Raw genomic sequence first — 18,996 nt, forward strand, 5'->3', positions numbered from 1 at the left:
AGAATCACTAGTCTGTCTAGGGAAGAGACGAATACATGCATGGGACACAGTGTCTTGTGTTCCGTGAGAGGCGGACTAGCCCAGTCCAGGAGACTGGTCAGCAAAGCCACTGCGGGGAGAATGAGAAGGTGATATCAGTTTTGAAGGATGAAGGATGGAGGAGGGGAAGAAGTACCTTCCGGAGGAGAGACAAACCGGGAAATGACAGGAGTTCAGCACAGACCAAACCCAAAGCTGGCATGGGAAAGGGGAAGAAAACGACAAGGCAGGAAGCAGATTCTGAAGGGTCTTGGAAGAAGCCTTCGGGAGTCTCACGGTTATCTTCAAGGAAGTGTGAACCTGACCCTGGAAGCTATAATGTGTCAGTGACTCAGGCAGGAGAGAGTATGATTAGATTTCGCTTTTCAAGACTGCTCTGGCAGCAGTGGGGAAGTAGAGAATGACTTTCAGACCAGGAGCAGGGAAAGTTCTAAAAGGACTGTAGCAGAATGGTCTGAGTGAAAAGGGTCTCAGAGACTTACGAGGCAAAATGGACAAGGCTCAGTGATGACTGGATCTAAGGGCTCAAAGGAATGGAAAGACGCAATCAGACATGCAGGTATCTGGGTGACACTGATCGGCTTTATGGGGACACTCACCAAGACAGAGGATACACACAGGCTACAGGAGTGGGAAGGCAATTTGTTTCAGACATTTAAATTTGGAATGTCCATGCTAGATGTAAGAGATAATGATCCGGAGAGCGTGCAGCTGACTCAGTGAATATATGGTTGCCAAAACTGTGTGTCTGGGCACAATTATCCAGGGAAAGAGTCCTATGCGAAAAGAAGGGAAATGGTAGCACCCTGAGAGAGACCTGCACAAAATACAGGGGAGAGGAATGCCAAAGATCGTGCCCGGTCAGAACAGAATCATCAAGGGAAATGCCTTGAGCGGTGAAGACTGAAACGTGTCCCGCAGGACACAGAAATTGCGGGGTCACCTGTGACCTTACCAAGACCATTTTCAATGTAGTGTTAGAGAGACAGGAGGAGCCAAACTGCAGCGGGCTGAGGTGTGATTGGAAAGTGAGAAAATGGAAATGAGTATAAACCATTCTTTGGAGAAATCCAGTTACGGTGTATGGGGAAAGAAAGACAGGGCACAAGATGAGGCAAAAACGAGCCTGGGAGGATTATTTTTTAGTTGATGGCAGTTATGTGCTGAGGGTAACACAGCAGAGAAGAAAGAGATTGACCATCCTGACAAGCACAGGGGTAGTAAATGGAAAGGGGCCCCCACTGGGGAGGAGTCAAAGCACCACAGAAGGGAATTCTCTTTCCCAGAGAAAGGGAGGAAAGGGCTAGGCATGGACTGAGTTGCAGAAAAGTTGATGCATAGGAGAAGTAAACTTAGAAATGTCGTTGAAATCACAGGCAAAATTGGGTATCATGTGTGCATCTGTCAGGTGAGTAACAGAACAGATTTCTGCAGGCTCACAAACTAGAGAGATTCTAAGAAAGCAGGTCTGATGAAAATAGATCCTAAGAGAGGTACCAGGATAAGGACTGACTAAGAGTAACCGGGAGGGAAGAGTAGAGACTCAGACGCAGCAATGACTAAATGGATTTGGCTGGAACGGGGCAGCCACGGCAGGGCTGCGAGAAAAGACCGAAACAAGGAAGCACGAGGACCACATCAATTCTGGACTGGGGGTCAAAGGGGTCGACAGACAGCGAGCAGGGCACTGCCTTCAGCTCGCAAAGGGAGGAAAGGCAGAACTGTGAAGTGTGTTCTGGAAATAGTAGATATAATGAACTAGAATTAGAGGGTCTGAATAAAAGGATCCTGCCATCTGGTTTTGTTTGATCCGTGAGCTGAGAATGGTTTTTACCATTTTTAAATGGTTGGGGAGAAATTCAAAGGAGTATTTCGTGCACATGAAAATCATATAAAATCCTATTTCATATAAAAAATAAAAGTATTGGCATACAGCCATGCTCATTCATTTGTGTCTTGTCTGTGGTTGTTTTGTGGAACAGTGACAGAGTTGTGGTACCATTAGGAAGTTGCAAGGGACCATCTGGCCCTTTGCAACAAAAAAAAACACCCCAAACTTGCTGACCCCTGGTGTAGACCTGAAACAACAGGGTAGACATTAAACATGGATATGAAGTAGAGATCTAGTCTGATTGCAAGTACAAAGGCCCAGAAACAGCAGGGCCTGGGATGCCTGAAAGGGCAGTGTGCTGCTATGGAAAGGAGAATCAGACTGTATTTTCCAAAGTGGGTGAGATCACCCCCTGGGGGATGCTGGACCAATGGGGGGGTCCAGCAAAAGCCCGGATTATGGACTATAGTACAAAAGTTTTCCATAGCCAGGGGAACCTGAAGAGCTTTTATTTATTTATTTCATGACAAAGGAGTGGTAGGACAAATAAATTTGGGAAGCTAAGGACTAAACTATATATGAATGACAGGGGCTACCTATGTATTTCCTTGTGTTGCCAAGAAGTTCATGAATCAAGTATAGCATATAGGGAGCAAAGTTATGGAAACTTCAAGGCCACGACCAAACACCTTGAGGGAATGAGTCTACGGCCCGGTGGGACCAGGATCACAGTCTCAGGGGACACAAAGGCCCATTGGAGTAACAGTCTACAAAGGCCATGTTCTAAACTTTGAAGAGGAGTCCAATGGGGATCATGAAAGCTTGTAAGCCACCATTTAACTTGCAAATACTGGTCTCTCGTTTTTTTTGGGAGAAGGAAAGAAGGTGGAAGAAATCATTAGTTCAAAGGACGAATCGACCATACAACCTCAGCTCCCATGACCCAAAGAACGAAGGATAAGGTGCCCAGCTACCACTGCGGCCTTTGGAAAGGATTACATTAGAAGGGCCTGCATAGAGTGGGAGAAATATAAGAAAAAAACTCAACATCATAAAAAAGACCACCCAGACTGTGAGAGGCTGGTGGAACCCCCAAGGCCATGGCCCTTAGTCACTCTTCAGGCCTGAAATGGAGCTTACCCTCCAGGCTCCATTTTCAGCCAAATAATAGAGAAGTTTATAAGGAAAGTAATAATGCTACTGAGGTCAGCACCCTCACATGATCAACCATTTGAGATCAAAAGGGTAGCCATGGCCCAAGGGCAAAGTCCAGAAGGCAGGGTGGGTTCAGCAAGGAGAGGCATGGAAATGTAAAAACAGGAAGGAAGTGGGATAAGTGGTTGCTTTGTGGGGACTGCAATCAATGGCATGAAACAAGATGTTTAAGAATTGCTGAATGGAAACCCAATTGGCCTTGTAAACCTCCATCCCTGCAATTCACAATCAAAAGATGTTTTAAAAGAAGAGGAAGAGGCTGTAATGGGGCAAAGGAAGAATGAGCGGGGCTGGTGCTGGAGGAGCAGGCTGCCTGGCCTGTGGGCGGTGACAAGGAATCAAGATGGATTCTGGGAGTAGGAAGGCAAGGAAGGGTTTAAGAGAGGGAAGGCTTTGTTCTAATTTCCACTTGGTGCGCACAGTTGCTGTGTGAAGAACAAACGTTGGTGAGGTAAACACACACGCAAGTAGATGAGAGTAGCACACTCAAGAGATTAGAATAGGCTCTTGACAGCAGAGTTGAAGAAAGTTGGATTTGGGTTATACTTTAGAGGATATGCAGATAGAATCTGCTGTCAGATTATCATTAGGGTGTGGCTGAAAAAGGAATCAGGGATGACCCACGCACTTGAGTACATAGCAGAGTCATTTGGAGTCTGGTACTAGAAAGGATTGGAGGGAGAGAATAAAGACTTCTGTTCTGGGCATGTGGCATCTGAGACTGACATCTGAGCGCTTCCATGCATTCCTGTGTCCTTGCCTGTAAAATGGGAATCGCACAGAGGCCACCTCACAAAGGGGGCTCCACGAAGATTAGGTGAACTTTCAGGCAAACAACAGGCAGGCCCATAAGGTGAACAATAACAGCAGGGAAATCAAAAGGGCAAGGGAGGAAACCCCACGGCAGGAATTGATAGGAAAAAAGAGCAATGGAAATGGTTAAAAGCAGGTAGGAAGTGGATGCGCAGTGTTGCATCGCGGGAATTGCAACCAATGTCAAGAAGCAAAATGTGTGTGCGCTGACCAGTGGATTAATTTGCTCTGTAAATGGTCACTCAGGAAGGAAAAGGGGAGACCGATCACAAGGATCTACATAGAACCCCCTCCCTGGGGGATGGACAACAAGAAAAGTGGGTGAAAGGAGATGCCGGACAGTGTAAGACATGACAAAATAATAATTTATAAATTATCAAGGGTTCATGTGGGAGGGAGGGGGAAAAAATCAAGAGCTGATCCCAAGGGCTCAATTAGAAAGAAAATGTTTTGAGAATGATGATGGCAACAAATGTACAAATGTGCTTGACACATGGATGTATGTACTGATTGTGATAAGAGTTGTATGAGCCCCCAATCAAATGATTTTTAAAAAGATCACTCAGATCGCAAGAAAAGGCTCTTCTACATGAAAATGAATGATATGACAATACATGTGAAGTGCTCAGAATAATGCCCAGCCCCACAATAAACAATAACTCTTCTTCTTCTTCTTACACGTACAGAAACATCAGATAGGAAGTTATGACGCTTAGTCTGGAAAGCAAAAAGAAGTAGTCAGGCTGAGTGACAAAGATGGAGCAGTTCCCAGGATACCCACGAAGAATGAATGTGATCTGCAGGTAGGATTAGATAAATAATGTTGTCAAAGGTCAATTCCTGAGTGATTCCAACATTCACAAATTAAATACAGAAAATTAATAACCAAAGAGCAAAAGAAAGAGACTATAATGCTACAGATTCCAAGAAAGGAATTTTGAAGAAGAGAGGGTCAGCTGATTCAAGTGCTGCCAAAAGGTTTAACAGGATGAAAACTGAGAACCACCTTTTCAATCTGGCAAGCTAGAGGCCCCCGAGAAGCGCTTTCTCAGTGGAGTCATGGGTAAAAGCCAACTGGAGTGGTTGAGGAGCGAAGACAGCAATTACAGGTCGCACTCTCTTTCAAGGAGCTCTGCTGAGAGAGCAGAGAATTGGGTGGGAGCTGGAGGAGGACATGGGGTCAAGGGGTTTTTAAAAGAAAGATTATATTAAGACAGTTTTCTACGTCGATGGCGCTGCTGCAGGTGTGAGAAACTGGATTCAGGAAAGGGATCCGTGCAGGAACAGACGAGGGAAAGTGATTCGGAGCACAGTGGAGAGGTGAGTCTTAGAAGAGGGATACTTGCTGGACTGGAGAAGGCAGCAGAGGATGTAGTAGCAGCCTTTTAATGGAGAGGATGATCTAGTAAATGCGTTGAGAATATTTTAAAATATCTTGATTCACATGATATATTTTGGTATAACTATAAAAAAAAATCAACAAATTAGTAAATGAGGAATACTAGCTGACCTGCTCAAGGACAAATTTGTTAAAACTAGTTTTGAGCACGTCAACCTTCATAAAGTACCTTGCAAAGTAGTAGAGCTAATTCTAACAATAGTTCTCTGGTTATAATTCTATACCATACTTAATACGAAGAATGTGTACACTATACAGGCTCTGTACACAAAGTGGCCCCTTGCACCCATATGCCCTATACATAATATGCATGTTCTATGTCTGCCTATGTCATTTGTGGGAAATAAGGCATTTTAAGCTACCATCACTAAAAGGAAATAAGATTGTAAGCTCTCTCATTATCTGCCTGCTACATAAAATATGTTCTTTGAAAAATTAATTTGGGATTCAATCTCTCTCCATGCTTTACTTTGTACAATTCTTTACTTTCGGAGTGCCATTTAGGGGGAAGATGAGCTGCTTTGCAAACACTTTTTGCACTATTTGTAACTGAAGAAAAGATGGCCACCCCTGTAAATCTAGTTCCCGAAGTGGAAGATAACAATAACAGTGTCTGGAGTGGTGAGAAGAGGGAAAGAGCATCCTCAGGCCAAGCCAAATTCAAAGGCATCAAGGGGCAAGCACCTATGGAGCCCGAGGGTGCCTGAGCTTCAGCCACTCCAGACACGCATGCAGCTACTGAGCAGACGGCGCAACCTCCTGCGACAAGACTGTCCGAGGCACAGGCAGGTTCTCCTCCGGTTACTTACTGGTGGATCACACAGAAGAGTGGTTGTTTGAATGCACAACAGATAGGAAGAGATTTAAACTCTTTTAAACACGAGCTCCCAGACTGGGAACTGTTGACACAAAAAAGGTCACCCAGGATTGAAGAGCGCAAAGACAATACACTGCTCCCTTACGACAACAGGGAGGTCAAATAATTCTTACCCACATTAGAACTGGCCCCATTTTCAAATATGCTATTCAATTTTACCAAGCAACTGCCACCAGAAAACACCAGTGCAACCCATTCATGAGAGGCGGTAGCCCTCATCAGAAGCAAGAAACAAAGATGCTCAAAATGGCTAAGCACATGAGGCAGGTGAACTCCACCCATCCTGCTTCAGAAAGAGAGGCCATCAGAAAGCAGCTTTTTAAAAAAGAGGCAAGATGACAGTACTACTTCAGACAGTAAGCTATGCAAATTTGGCAAGGCTCCAAATTACTTTGCAAGCTCTCAAAAAACAAAACAAAAACCAAATATGTGTCCAGAGGTCCCAGTTCTGAGTCTCAAATGGTTTATCTATTTGCCGCAGCACATGAAATAAGAAATAAGAAAGTGTTCTTCTCTAACAGGAGTGCCGTGAATGACCAGATGCATCTGAGTAAACTGGAAAAACTAAACCAACACCAACACTGTTTTGAGACAGAGTTCTTTTTATTAGGAGAGGCTGTGGTCCTAGGCAGTCAACTACATTTTGAGTTGCATCCTCACTCAGCTACAAGTTCTACCCTAAGAATCTGGATTTCCTCATCCAGCGTGTTGTCCTGATACGGGAATGCAAGTCGGGATGCAAGATGGCTTCTTTCCTTCTGGGAAAAGGGGCTGTTGAATGAACCAGTGGCAACTGGCGCAGCGCTGAAGACTCCACAGCTCCTTCCATCGAAAGAGCCTTTCCGGAAAGTACGTTTTCAAATGACCATATGCAACCAAAGTGTGCGTTCCCATTGGCAAAACCACAATTGAACCCATGTAAGTTTAACTAAGTTAATTTTAAGAGTTTTGTTCAAATATATGGGTTGGGAATTAACTAAGTTAATTTTAAGAGTTTTGTTCAAATATATGTTTTGAATATAAAAAAAAAAATTAGTTTCTTCTGACTGCCACATCATATTTGGAAGTTTGCCATCACATTCTGAGAAGCCCACATTAGGTGGGATGAACTTTTTTTCTCCCTAAAAAGTCCCTGGTATTTTTTTATTACTCCAAGACCAGAGTCTCTCAAGTAGAATACGTAACTATAAGAGAATTACTCTTTGTTTTCAGAATCTCTTGCCTTCCAAATTTGTACCTTTGACTGGTAACTAAAAATTATAAAAGCCACGAATCTGTTCTATGCCCAGTTCTCAGGGTTTCTCATAAGACACAACATTTCAGAAAGAAGGAATCTAGCTCTCCTTCACTTTGTCATCATTTGCAGAATCCCAACAACAACCCAGTTTCACCTCTATGAACTCCAGTCATTTATGAGACCGTATAACTGATTAATAACGGACCATCAACCCACTGCCACCGAGGCAATTCCAACTCATCATGACTCTATATAGGGTGTCCGAGACTATCAATGTTTACGAGAGCAGACTGCCTCATCTTTCTCCCAGGGAGCGGCCGGCAGGTCTGAACTGCTGACCTTGCGGGAGTGGTCAGTATTCATCATCTGAGGCTTAGAAAAGATGCAAAAGTTGCAACTAATCTTAAAGAAACCTATTATTGATTTCACCTAAAACAAAGTCAAAAGTCAAAGGCTTCCACAGCTCAGTCAAGGTTTTAGAGCTAAGAAGTCTGTAGGAAACGGCCTACTGTTAATTATCAGCTCTGCCTAGACTTTTGGTAATCTATATGAATAATCCCAATTCACAGTTTTCACTCTGACTGTACAGGAAATGCTTTCTGCAACCCAACATGTCTAAAAAGGTTTCATTCTGAGTGAGGCAAGCCCTCAACACAGCCTCAAAAGCCAAGGGTCAGAGGCCTTTGTAACATGAATTCACATGAAGCAAACTCAGATTATAAAGGATTATAGCATTTCTTATAATACAGCCACCAAGCAGGGACAACTGCAACAGGGGAATTCTGAAGCACATCCATGTACACTGCAATCGAAAATAGACATAAAAGCTACAAATACTACTAGTTCCCTAAATTTAGACCACAGCAACCATTTCCTTGGTTTCTCTTAGCCCCACTTACTACATTTTTATTCTCCTATAAAACCACTACAAATGTGTTTGATACAATTGATGTATGGAATGGTATAAGAGCTGTAAGGAAAGGTGGTTGAGAGAAGTAAAAACAAACAAACAAATAAGAACAATAACAAAAAGAAAACACTACAGAATCAGCATCACCAAGAGATTTCTCTGAAAGCTTACTATTGAAAATTACCTAAGGTCAGAAACTCATCATTCAAATCAAATACTTCTTAGAGTCAAGGAGGAAATACTAGGATCCTTTGGGAAATACTAAAAAGTACAAAACACGATTCATGCCCTCAAGGAACTGAATAAGAATCTATTTATTGATTCACAAATTGGGAAGGTAGCTTAAAAGGTCATTTTATACATTGAAAGGCAGGGCTGTACTTATATAACTACCCCTTGCTTCATTCAGTTAAAATCTATTTTCTCCTCTTCTGGCTAAGTGGGGCTGGGAAACAGCTGGTTACCATGCCCAGGAATGGGGCCATTCACGTTTCTGAAGAGTTATTAAGCTGCCTCTTAACCTTTACTTCTCCCAACCATCTTTCCTCCCAGGACTGAGCTCCAATCATATAGTCATCTCTCCAAGGTATGGAGTTCAGGAACCTAGAAATGGAAACAACACTCAAGTAAGGGGATGATCAGTGCCAAGTATTATCTACATAAAAGACAATACTATCCCGCCTTAAGGACACTACATCGTTTTAAAACCCAGTGTCTCTCTTACAAAAATGCCCTTGGATGACTCCTAAGACTTTTTTCTCTGCCATACTTAAATCCGACTTTTATTTCACTAGTCAAAATGACTAGCTGTACAAGTTCTCCTAGCCTAATGTAACATGTCCTGGGCAAAGTATCATTACTTTTCAATTTGCTGTTCATTAATGAACTCCTATATCAAAGTCACCACTAGAAATAATAGTCTAACATCATGACTTCGAAATGGTCCATGCCTTAAAGAAGTCACAATCTAAGCAAAATTATTTATAACGCATGTTATCTTGAAGTAAATCCTTTAGGGGTCCATGTCCACCAAAGGCCGTGCCAGATCACATGGTATTTCTATTGCCAGCTGTTTGCAGGTTCAGAGTTAAGTCGTTTCAGGGGTAAGGCATAAATACTAGTAAGAAAACAGGCAAGCAGAAGTTGGATATCTGGGAAAGTTTCTTGGAAGAGTTGAGAGCTGGAGCTCTGAGTGGAGCCCTGAAGGATGACAGTGGCGAGCCAGGAGGGAGACTTGGAGGCAAAGGGAACCATCAGCAGAGGTACAGACAGACAATGGAGAACACCTCATGGTTCAAACATCCTCTGCGGTTGAAGCATCACTGCATGAGTGTGCATTCCAGAAGATAAAGTTCAAAATGTAGGAATGTAGGTCAGCTATATTGTGAAGGACGGAGAATTTTAAATCTTATTTTATATTCAGGGAAAAGCCAAAGGATTTTCAGGAACAAAGTGACGCAATCAGGTCTGTACTGCACAAAACCATTGGTGACAGTGTGTGGGATGAAAAGGTAAGCAAGAGATTGCTGCCAATAAATACTCCTCGCAAAGGTGGTGTAAATGTAACCGGGAAGTCAGGACAAAGCGGGTTCAAAGAAAGACTACCACCACCACAGAGGGAACACGGCTCAGAAATGGACTGGAGGGAGGCAGAGAAGGAGGTCACGCTGTCACCAATCAGAAAACAGGACTGAGCTCTCAAACCGCTGTAGACTTCAATTCCAGCTCTGCCACTTACTAACCACATGAAGTAAAAAAATGTATGTCTTTGCCTCAAATATACTGCATGTTTTTATTTCAGAGAGGTACAGAAGAACCTTATTTTTCCTCATCAGCCACACTAGTCATTCATTCTTTTTAATGGTTATTTTTTATGTCAAGATAAGGGCCAACCCCCAGGATTTATAACCCATAAGCTTAGTGTTTGTTCCCTAATTAAACTGTTAGCTGCAGTGATCTCTGTAGGCCAATACTTATTCTCTCGAAGCTCAAAATTGAGAGCAAATGTCAAATAGTTACCAAGGAGAGACGAATGGATCTGAACCTGGAGACCAAGAACCTTGAAGAGTTTCAGCGTTGTTGCGAGCAATCACCAATCGTTCACACTCATAAGGAGGGACCAAGAGTATTAAATCCACCACACAGCGGCCTGGATCTCAGAATGAGGCAGCTCACGAAGGCACTGCTGTCCTTGACATCACACCTGTATATTTACTACCTGTTCCTCTTCCTCTTCCCTATTTTGCCTGATCTCCATGTTTTTGATAGACACCAACAGGACCCACTGTTACTAAGATAAGTAAGTGACTGGCCTTCAGCTTGGTCCTACTTTGGCTCATTCATAAACTTGATATCAAAAGCATTCTAAAGTCAAATGCTAAAGGGCTTGTGTCCTTTCAATCAACCTCTCAATCCTATTAATAATCAGTGTTGGGGAAGTAAGGAGGAACCTATTGAGATGATTGACATGTAACACCCTCCCCTGGGGGCAGGGGCTGAACAACAGAAATGTGGGTGAAGGGAGACAGTGGATGGCATAAAATATGAAAATAAAAATAATTTTTAAATTATCAGGGGTTCACGAGGGTGGGAAGGTGGGGGAGGGAGGGAAAAATGAGGCGCTGATACCAAGGGCTCAAGTAGAATGAAAATGTTTTAGAAATGATGATGGCAACAAATGCACAAATGTGCTTGATACAATTGATGTATGGATTGTTATAAGGGCTGTAAGAGCCCCCAATAAAATGACTTATTAAAAAAAAAATCAGTGCTAAGGATTTTGCATGTATTATCTCAATGAAGTCTCACAATAATCTCAGCAGGAACAATTACCCATAACTTACAAATAAAGAAATGGAGCCTTGGGACTAGTTAAGAAAATTTCCTACAATCAATTAGTAACCAATGGCCAAGCCAGTATTTGAAACCAGAGCCTACATTCTTTATTTTATTGTTACTTAAATATATATATACATAAAATTGTGATTTTGGGTTAAGGTTAATAGAACACATTAGTTTCACACTTAACAATTTATAGACATTTTGGTTCCCTGAACAGTGTATTCCCACTGCTTCTCCTCCCTCCCTGAGTGCCCTGTTTCTCTCCTTCTCTCCAGCTCCTTCCTGCCTTCTGAACTTTGTTTTTGGGCAAATGCTGTCCTTTTGGTCTGGTAGGGTGGCTGTTTTGAGGAGTACATTCCTCCTGGGTGTTACTGTTCACTTTACAAGCCAAAACCTAGATTCTTGGCACCTTTTAATTACTGTGGTTATACTATTCCACATGATTCCAGATTAGATTATACGATTCTCCTCTTTTGTAAAGGTATTTGTATGTGTACAAATAAAAAAATCCTAGCTGGAGAGAGATTACGGCTAATGAGGCTCTTCCTCCTTAATGAAGCTTTAGGTGATAGTGCCCACATGGTTTTACTACTTATAATTAAAGACAATAATCTACTGATAATGTTGTGTATTTGTGTTGGGGCTAAAAAAAAAAATCTGTCATTACTCATAGATGGAAAAAAGTTGAATAGGCATGTGTACATATATAATGAAGCATTCCTTTAGATGTATTTATTAGTATGGATATTTGTGATTAACTTCGTCCCAGCTGTTTGCACGCATTTTCTCAATGAACTGAGATAGACTAAAGAGAGCCTAAAGAAACAAAGTTCTCCAAAAGTACGCCTCACAAGTAGTACTCTATTTTGAGACAGAAAGCCAAAATTACTTTCAGGCTGCAAAATGAGACTGAAACCACAGTGCTTCAGCAAAGGACGCGTGGATTACTGCGGTGGCTCTCTCACACAGAAGGCTAGAAAGATCAGAGCTCTTCCTGCTGAAAGGCATCAACAACACCCATTCCAAGCATCCCTACAAAACACCAAACGATAAAGTAGGTGGAAGAAACTCCAACTCCCCAAATAAATGCCAGTGGAATAGTCTATCCACTGGCCCCTCACAAGGTGCTGCTACAGCAATAAGTAAAGGAAGGAGAGGTGGGAAAATCCCTTCAGTCTATTTGTCAAATAGAAAACAACTACTCATTTCAAGGAAAGGGGACTTTTCATGCACAGCACAGAAAAACTGCCAACTAACTTTAACATGTATACTCTATAACTAGAACTTCTTACAGTAGTATGTGTAACACTGAGAAAGTAAAACCAAGCCGGGCCCATAAGTTTTACACTAATCATGCAAAGGGACTTACATCAGCCCAAACGACTACAAATCACAAGAATCTCCTTTTAAACGTCTAAGTCTTTAAAAGCAAACACTTGGCAAAAGGCTGCATGCAGCCTCATGGTTGGCTTCCCTTGGTGTGTAACCTGACAAGGTAACAAAGCCCGATGAAATATTTAATAGCAGTGGTATGGATTTCTCTGGATGGGTCGAGAAAAGCCGCTCATCCTTTTTAAAAACATAAAGAATCATTTTATGGGATGTCATTCCCTCAGTCTAGTGTCTGCATTTCCTCAGAACTCTCCCAGAGACCTTATTGAGGGGAAATGAAAAGAGTAACAAAAGCACCCCTTTTCTTGTCCTATTCCCAACAGAATCCACCTCAGTCACAGAGCCAGTGGCATCCGCACTGTCATAAATGCCCGCAATTAAAGAACCAGGCCATAAAACCACCCACTCAGGTAGAAGAGCGCAGGCCCCCAGCTTTATTTAATGCATGCCATAAAAGATTCTGTACTTCCTTCTCTCAGGCCCCCTTCACAACCCATGCAAAGACAATAACAAAAAGTAGCCCTTTGTCTGCCTGCCTCATATTGATGTCATCAATGAAACCATCTGGGCCCAGGTGAAGGCCCGAAGACTGCTTTTTCTGAATAAAAGACTCCTGTTCCTCTAGCATGTCAAATACAGACACCTTAAAAGGCAGGCTGGATTTTGAACATTAATGTCATGAGAGATACAGTAAAAACTACTTTCCCCCCAGAAAATTGATTCTAACTTATTCTGAAAACTACTCTAGAAGCTTAGCTAATGGGAGAATGTCTCAAGAAATACTGGAAGACACCGTTAATAGACCAGAGTATTCTTATCTATGTAACAATTTCTAGGACCTCCTGAAGTCTTTTCAAATTAAAAAAAAACAACACACAGTTAAAATCTCAACGCTAACTTTCATTCAGTGTGTTTCAAAATAGGAGACTAGAGGAGAAATCAGGAACGTAAGCCTACAAAAATACTCTTTTCCTCCAAGATAAAATTGTATCAAGCTTCCTAAATCAGACTAGATAAAATCCAAGCACATACGTTTTTAAAGAGTGAATTCTTCAGTCACTCTTTCATACGAGTGACTACAGGGTTAAGAGTCTGACGAAAATGTAGGTATGTCATGCCAGGCTCATTAGTAATTTAACCTTTCCTAATCCCTGAAAATAACAGACACACATACACACACACACAGCGAGATCCCATCCCAGCAATCCCAGAATACACTCCTCCCAAAGTAGTGAGAGTCACAAAGCTTCTCCTTTTCCCAAAGGTAAGTGCCACTGGGCTCTCTCCTTTGGCAGGGGAAGAATGGAAAGACAGATATTTAACAAAAGGCCCAACTGAAGGCCTTTAGTTAAGTGTTAGAAAGAAGCCGAAGTTCTGTGCCAATACTAGTGGAATGTGGGCAGGCACAAAGAGATCTTAATTAGGAGACCTACAATTAAAACTCAGAGTCAGAGAGAGAGAGAGAGGCAGTGCCGTCTGCTATGCCTCAGAGAGAGCCAGCCCTGTTGCCATCCTCTCTAGGCACAGGCCCGAGGGATGGTAACCTGTGTAAAGTCAGCCCAGCTGCTCAGTAGGAAGGAGTGAGCTAGGTGAGGGGCAGCGGAGGGGGCTGGGGGTTGGTTGTGTGTGAAAAGAGCCAGCCCAGGTGAGTAATTCCTAGGTTGGAATTACCATATGATGGGAGGATTTCCTCTCCTCAATTTCCAATGGGGAAATAAATCACTCTATCTCCATAAGTGATGATTTCCTACAGGAACACCTGTCTTAAGATAATTAAGAGGAAGGTAGAAAAAAACAACTGGCTGCCCTTGAGTGGACTCTGACTCATGGTGACCCTATAGGACGGACTTGGAAGGGAAAGGTAGGGGAAATGTCGTATGGTTTCCAGTAAACGCTGGAGAAAGGGTCTGAAGACTGTGCAGTCCGATCCCCAGAATAAAACAAACCGAGGCACTTCACTTCAAAACAGATTAAGGACTGCTTCCTGTAAAGTAGATACTATCATTTGGGATTTAGAAATATTTTGTATTGGTTTATTTTCTCTCACTGTTTTAAAGCTTACTCTTTTCAAGGAATATACCACAAGGACTGAAAATAACCTCCCCTTGAATCATCAGCAATTTTGAAAATACAGAATCAAATCCAGCCAAACAAGTGGGCCCCTAAACAGTGCCTCAGAGCCCACAGGCTCTCAAGAGCAGTGTTGAAAACTTTGTTCTCATTTTTCCAATAAATGAAATTGGTCAACTTCAGCAAAAACATTCCCACATACAGGAAATCCCAGGTTGGCCCGCCTAATAAACGAGGTGAAGTGTAATACCTGTTAAATGGGCAAATGTACAATCTTATACTGAAAAGTATGAAATAGATGTTCAGAAGTTCTGATCCAACAGCAATCACAAAAAATGAGTATGACAGAAACGAACCAGGTGGAGGGAGGGTGGGTGGAAAGAGGGGAGCGATTACAGGGATCTACATGTGACCTCCTCCCTGGGGGACGGTCAACAGAAAAGTGGGTGAAGGGAGACGTCGGACAGTCTAGGATATGACAAAATAATAAGAATTTATCAGTTATCAAGGGCTCAAGAGGGAGGGGGGAATGGAGAGAGTGGGGAAAAAATGAGGAGCTGATGCCAGGGGCTTAAGTGGAGAGCAAATGTTTTGAGAATGATGGGGGCAATGAATGTATAAATGTGCTTGAAACAATAGATGTATGTATGGACTGTGACAAGCATTATATGATCCCCCAATAAAATGATTTTAAAAAAAGAATCAGAATACTGGAGTAGAAAAGATGCATGAGCTCTTTACTCCAAGATCCATTTCAGACCAGAAAGCTAAGGTTAAAAGTGACCTGCCCAAGGTCACAGACTGGCCAGTGAGAGAGAGGAGACAGGAGCCCATGTCCACTGACCTCATCTCTAAGGCTCCTTCCACTCCACATGTGTTTGCTGCTTCATTTCCCCTCTGCCAAGCTCAGGTTTAGGGGTGAAGGAAAGGAGGGAGCCACTCCCACTCTTGGTTCACAGACCCCAAACTCAAACTCAGCAATCCTGTGCCATCCAGTCCATGCTGTCTCAGAGACCCTAAAGGACAGGGGAGAACTGTCCCTGTGAGCTTCCAAGACTGTAACTGGTGGCGGGAGTAGAAAGTCTTCCTCCTGGGGAGCCGCTGGTGCTATGGAACTGGTGACCGTTCAGATCTCAGTCCAGCGGGTAACCACTATGCCACCAGACCCAGTGGACAGACATCGAAAAAGGAAAGAGATACAGCTCATCTTCACCTAGCTTCAGTGACACGACCACCATCCTTCCTAAACCCAACCCACACGCCGGCCTGCTTTCACCTCACCTAAACTGCAATTTTTAATGAGAACAACATAGACACATGAATATTGCTCTCTCACGTCAGTTTAAAACCTCATTAATACATGCCATGTTAGGGTGGAAATTCTGTTCTTAATAATGTGTGCAGATGGCAGGGACGGTCACTGACCTGACGAACTTCATGCATGAAGAATAACTGTTGGTGAACTGTATCTGAAGCTTCTGTCAGAATGGTCCAGATTCTAAGAGGATGCTGTAATATGTTTGTTTAGATGACGAGGTCTAATGGGGTGAACATTAGCTGAGACAATCCTTAGAAGACAGGGCACTGCAGACACTATGGCGGGGAAAGGAGAGAGGACGCACTACTATATCCCAGATTTCTCACAGTACTCTATAAGAGAAAATTCGAATTCTACTTCCAAGTAGCCCAAACAGGCAATCTGCAACACCCAAGCCTACCTATTTTACCAGAATTTTGCCAGGAAGAACTCACATGTCCTCGTTGGGCAGAGAGCTATTCAATGCTTGGGAAGCTGGGACAATGAAGGACAAGTCTCCTGCAGCGAAAGGAAGTCCTTCCACCTTTCCTAGTTCTATAAATGCAAACGTGGATTTTGTTATGGCTAGAGTGATAGTCATTATCCACTTAAAGTAAACCAGACTTTAGAAAGGCTAGAAAAGCTTGGGGCCACATAACCATTTCTTCCTGAGTTCAGACACAAGAGCTGATAGAGAATTGTAAGACAGTCCTAAAAGGCATGCCCAGAGTGAACCCTAAACTTTCCTTTTGGAAGTTTATTATTGGTTAAGACTACGTAACAAATGCTTGGTTTCTGCAAAGTTTGGTAACTGAAGAGTTACCAGCTCAGAGGGTATAACCCTATGGTTTAGTAGTGAAGCACTAACCAACCCACACCACCAACTCATACTGGATTGCCTCCCTACTCCATCAAAAGCTGACCAACTGAACAGGAAGAGCTCACTCAAAGTCAATTTGAAAATAAAAATACTGAAGCATTCACGTAAGGAGCCAATCACTCTTCTCATAATGAAATGGCAACTGCTCTTCAGGCATTAAAAAAAGTACAGGAAAAAAAAACACCTTCTTCAAAGAACCTTATTTGAAATCATCGCAACTCCTTGACAATCTGTACACTCTATATTTCTGTTAAGCAAGATAAAATGCTAGTTTACAATCCTCTCATACTGCCGGTGGGTAAGAAAAATGTTAGCACCCGATTGAAGCGATAAAAGTGGTTTGTTGAAGATCAACAGACAAAATATTCTGATGCCCAGACATTAGGTCCCTGAATCCAGGTGGCTCTCTTTCTAACCAGTCTCTTGGCAAAACTATGATCGGAAGCGATCGGCATAAAACTTTGCTTTTGGATATGTGATAACATTTGGAATGGGAATACTTGGTCCTTCAATACAAAATACATAAGCATGCTAGACAAGGAGAAATGCTTCTTCGATCCCCTTAAAATGGACTATCTTCTCCTAACAGAGACTTTCTTATTATGCTAAAAATATACATGGGACTAAAATTCTACATATAACCAGGCAAGTCTCATTTTTGAAAATAAGCAGGTAAATGAATTGTCAGCAAGTCTATTTTTTTTCGCTGCTGTATCTTGTTTTAAAAAAGCAAAATCAACTCACATTTAAGCACCAACTCCATGCAAGTAACCTGAACGGTTCAGTCTTTTTGTCATGTATGTGGCCTTTGGTTCTCCAACTACATGGGATCTGTGTTGTTAGCTTAAAAAATACAGAATTGGCCTTTCAAAAAAAAATAATAATCTACAGCAACCAATAAATAGTCTCAAACAACCCTGCCGCCTGCAGCTGCCTTCTGAAGGCTGGGAAAAGGAGGTGGAGATAGAGCAGAGAGAGGCAGGGAAAGGGGACGCTGCAGCTAGCTACACAGCAAGGAACACGCCCCCATCATGTCCTCCTTGCTCTGTCAGAAGGCGGGCTGTTGTCAGTCTCTTGATCCGACTGCCTTAGAAACGCTTTTTAAAAAAAGAGGCAGGAAGACTAACAATTTAAAAATGCCAGCTCCTTGAAAGAAGCGGCTAGGGTCCCTGGGGTCTCCTCCCTCCCCTTCTTCCCAGGATCGCTCGGTAAATCTAAAGGGGTGCAGGGCACCCGAAGGGGCGAGGGGTCTGGCCCAGGATACTTTGTGTGCACCATCGGCAGAGCACGCAGGAAACGGCTAGTTGTTATCTTTCCCTTTCTGTTTCAATCAAGAGCTCTCCAGAGCAGCAGCCCCCCACCCCCCCTTCACTGCAGCCCCTAGCAGCTGCTCTTCCTTCTCCTAGCATCCCCCAATCCCACTCTCTCCTCCCCTACAATTCAAACTCCCCCTTTCGGCATCCAGTGGAAAACAAATGCGCAACGCCACTGACTGAACCTGAACTCAACTTCCCTTTCCCAGGGCAACTTTCCTTTTTTTTTTTTTTTTGCCAGAGGGGTTGAAAAAGGCTTAAGGAAGCATCCCCATTCTCGCCCGGTACTAATGGGGAGGGGGCAAGCGCTAGACCCTTCCGCCACCACGAGCCCTCTTAGAAGAATCAGCAAGAGAACCTTAACTCCTCTAAGGAAGAACTTTGCTCCATCACCCTTCTTTCCCCCAACCAAAAGCAACCACCACCAGAGCACTAAAGAAAAACTGTCCCTTAGCTACTCTCCCCACCCCACCCCTGTCTCCCCCACCCCTCCCAAGCCCCAGGATTGGCCTAGGAAAGGTGGATCAATAATGGAATGTCGAAGAGGAGAAGGCGGGAGGGAGCTAGGGGAGACTGCGTGCTCTCCAGCGCAGTGGGTGGGGTAAGAGAGCAGCTGCTTCCCTGGGAGGATGCGGCCCAAGTTCCCCCCACAAACACCTCCCTCCCCTCACTGGGGCACCCTTCCCCGGAGCTGGAGGGAAAGCCTGGCCCTCTCTCCAGGGGAGCGGTGGAAAGCTGCTCTCCGGAGCCTAAGGGACAGTAGGCTGTTTGCGCCTCCAAGATACCACTCAGCCTTCAATCTAGAGGAGGGACAGGGTGGAGCGAGGTAGAGAGTCATTCCCCGCCACCGATAGGCTGGAAACTAGTCCCGCAAGCCGGGGG

At 43.4% G+C, this 18,996-nt stretch overlaps 1 protein-coding gene across 1 annotated transcript in view; it reads right to left on the reverse strand.

Moving 5' to 3' along the window:
- KMT2A (lysine methyltransferase 2A) overlaps positions 1–18,996 on the reverse strand; it is an 86,013-nt gene that overhangs the window by 66,323 nt on the left and 694 nt on the right. The window contains 1 exon segment of the mRNA XM_045283569.1: positions 17,546–17,621. Coding sequence (XP_045139504.1) covers positions 17,546–17,621 — 76 coding nt within the window.

Source organism: Echinops telfairi, unplaced genomic scaffold (assembly GCF_000313985.2).
Source record: "Echinops telfairi isolate 266 unplaced genomic scaffold, ASM31398v2 ScPeMD7_7463;HRSCAF=8501, whole genome shotgun sequence".
NCBI lineage: Eukaryota > Metazoa > Chordata > Mammalia > Afrosoricida > Tenrecidae > Echinops > Echinops telfairi.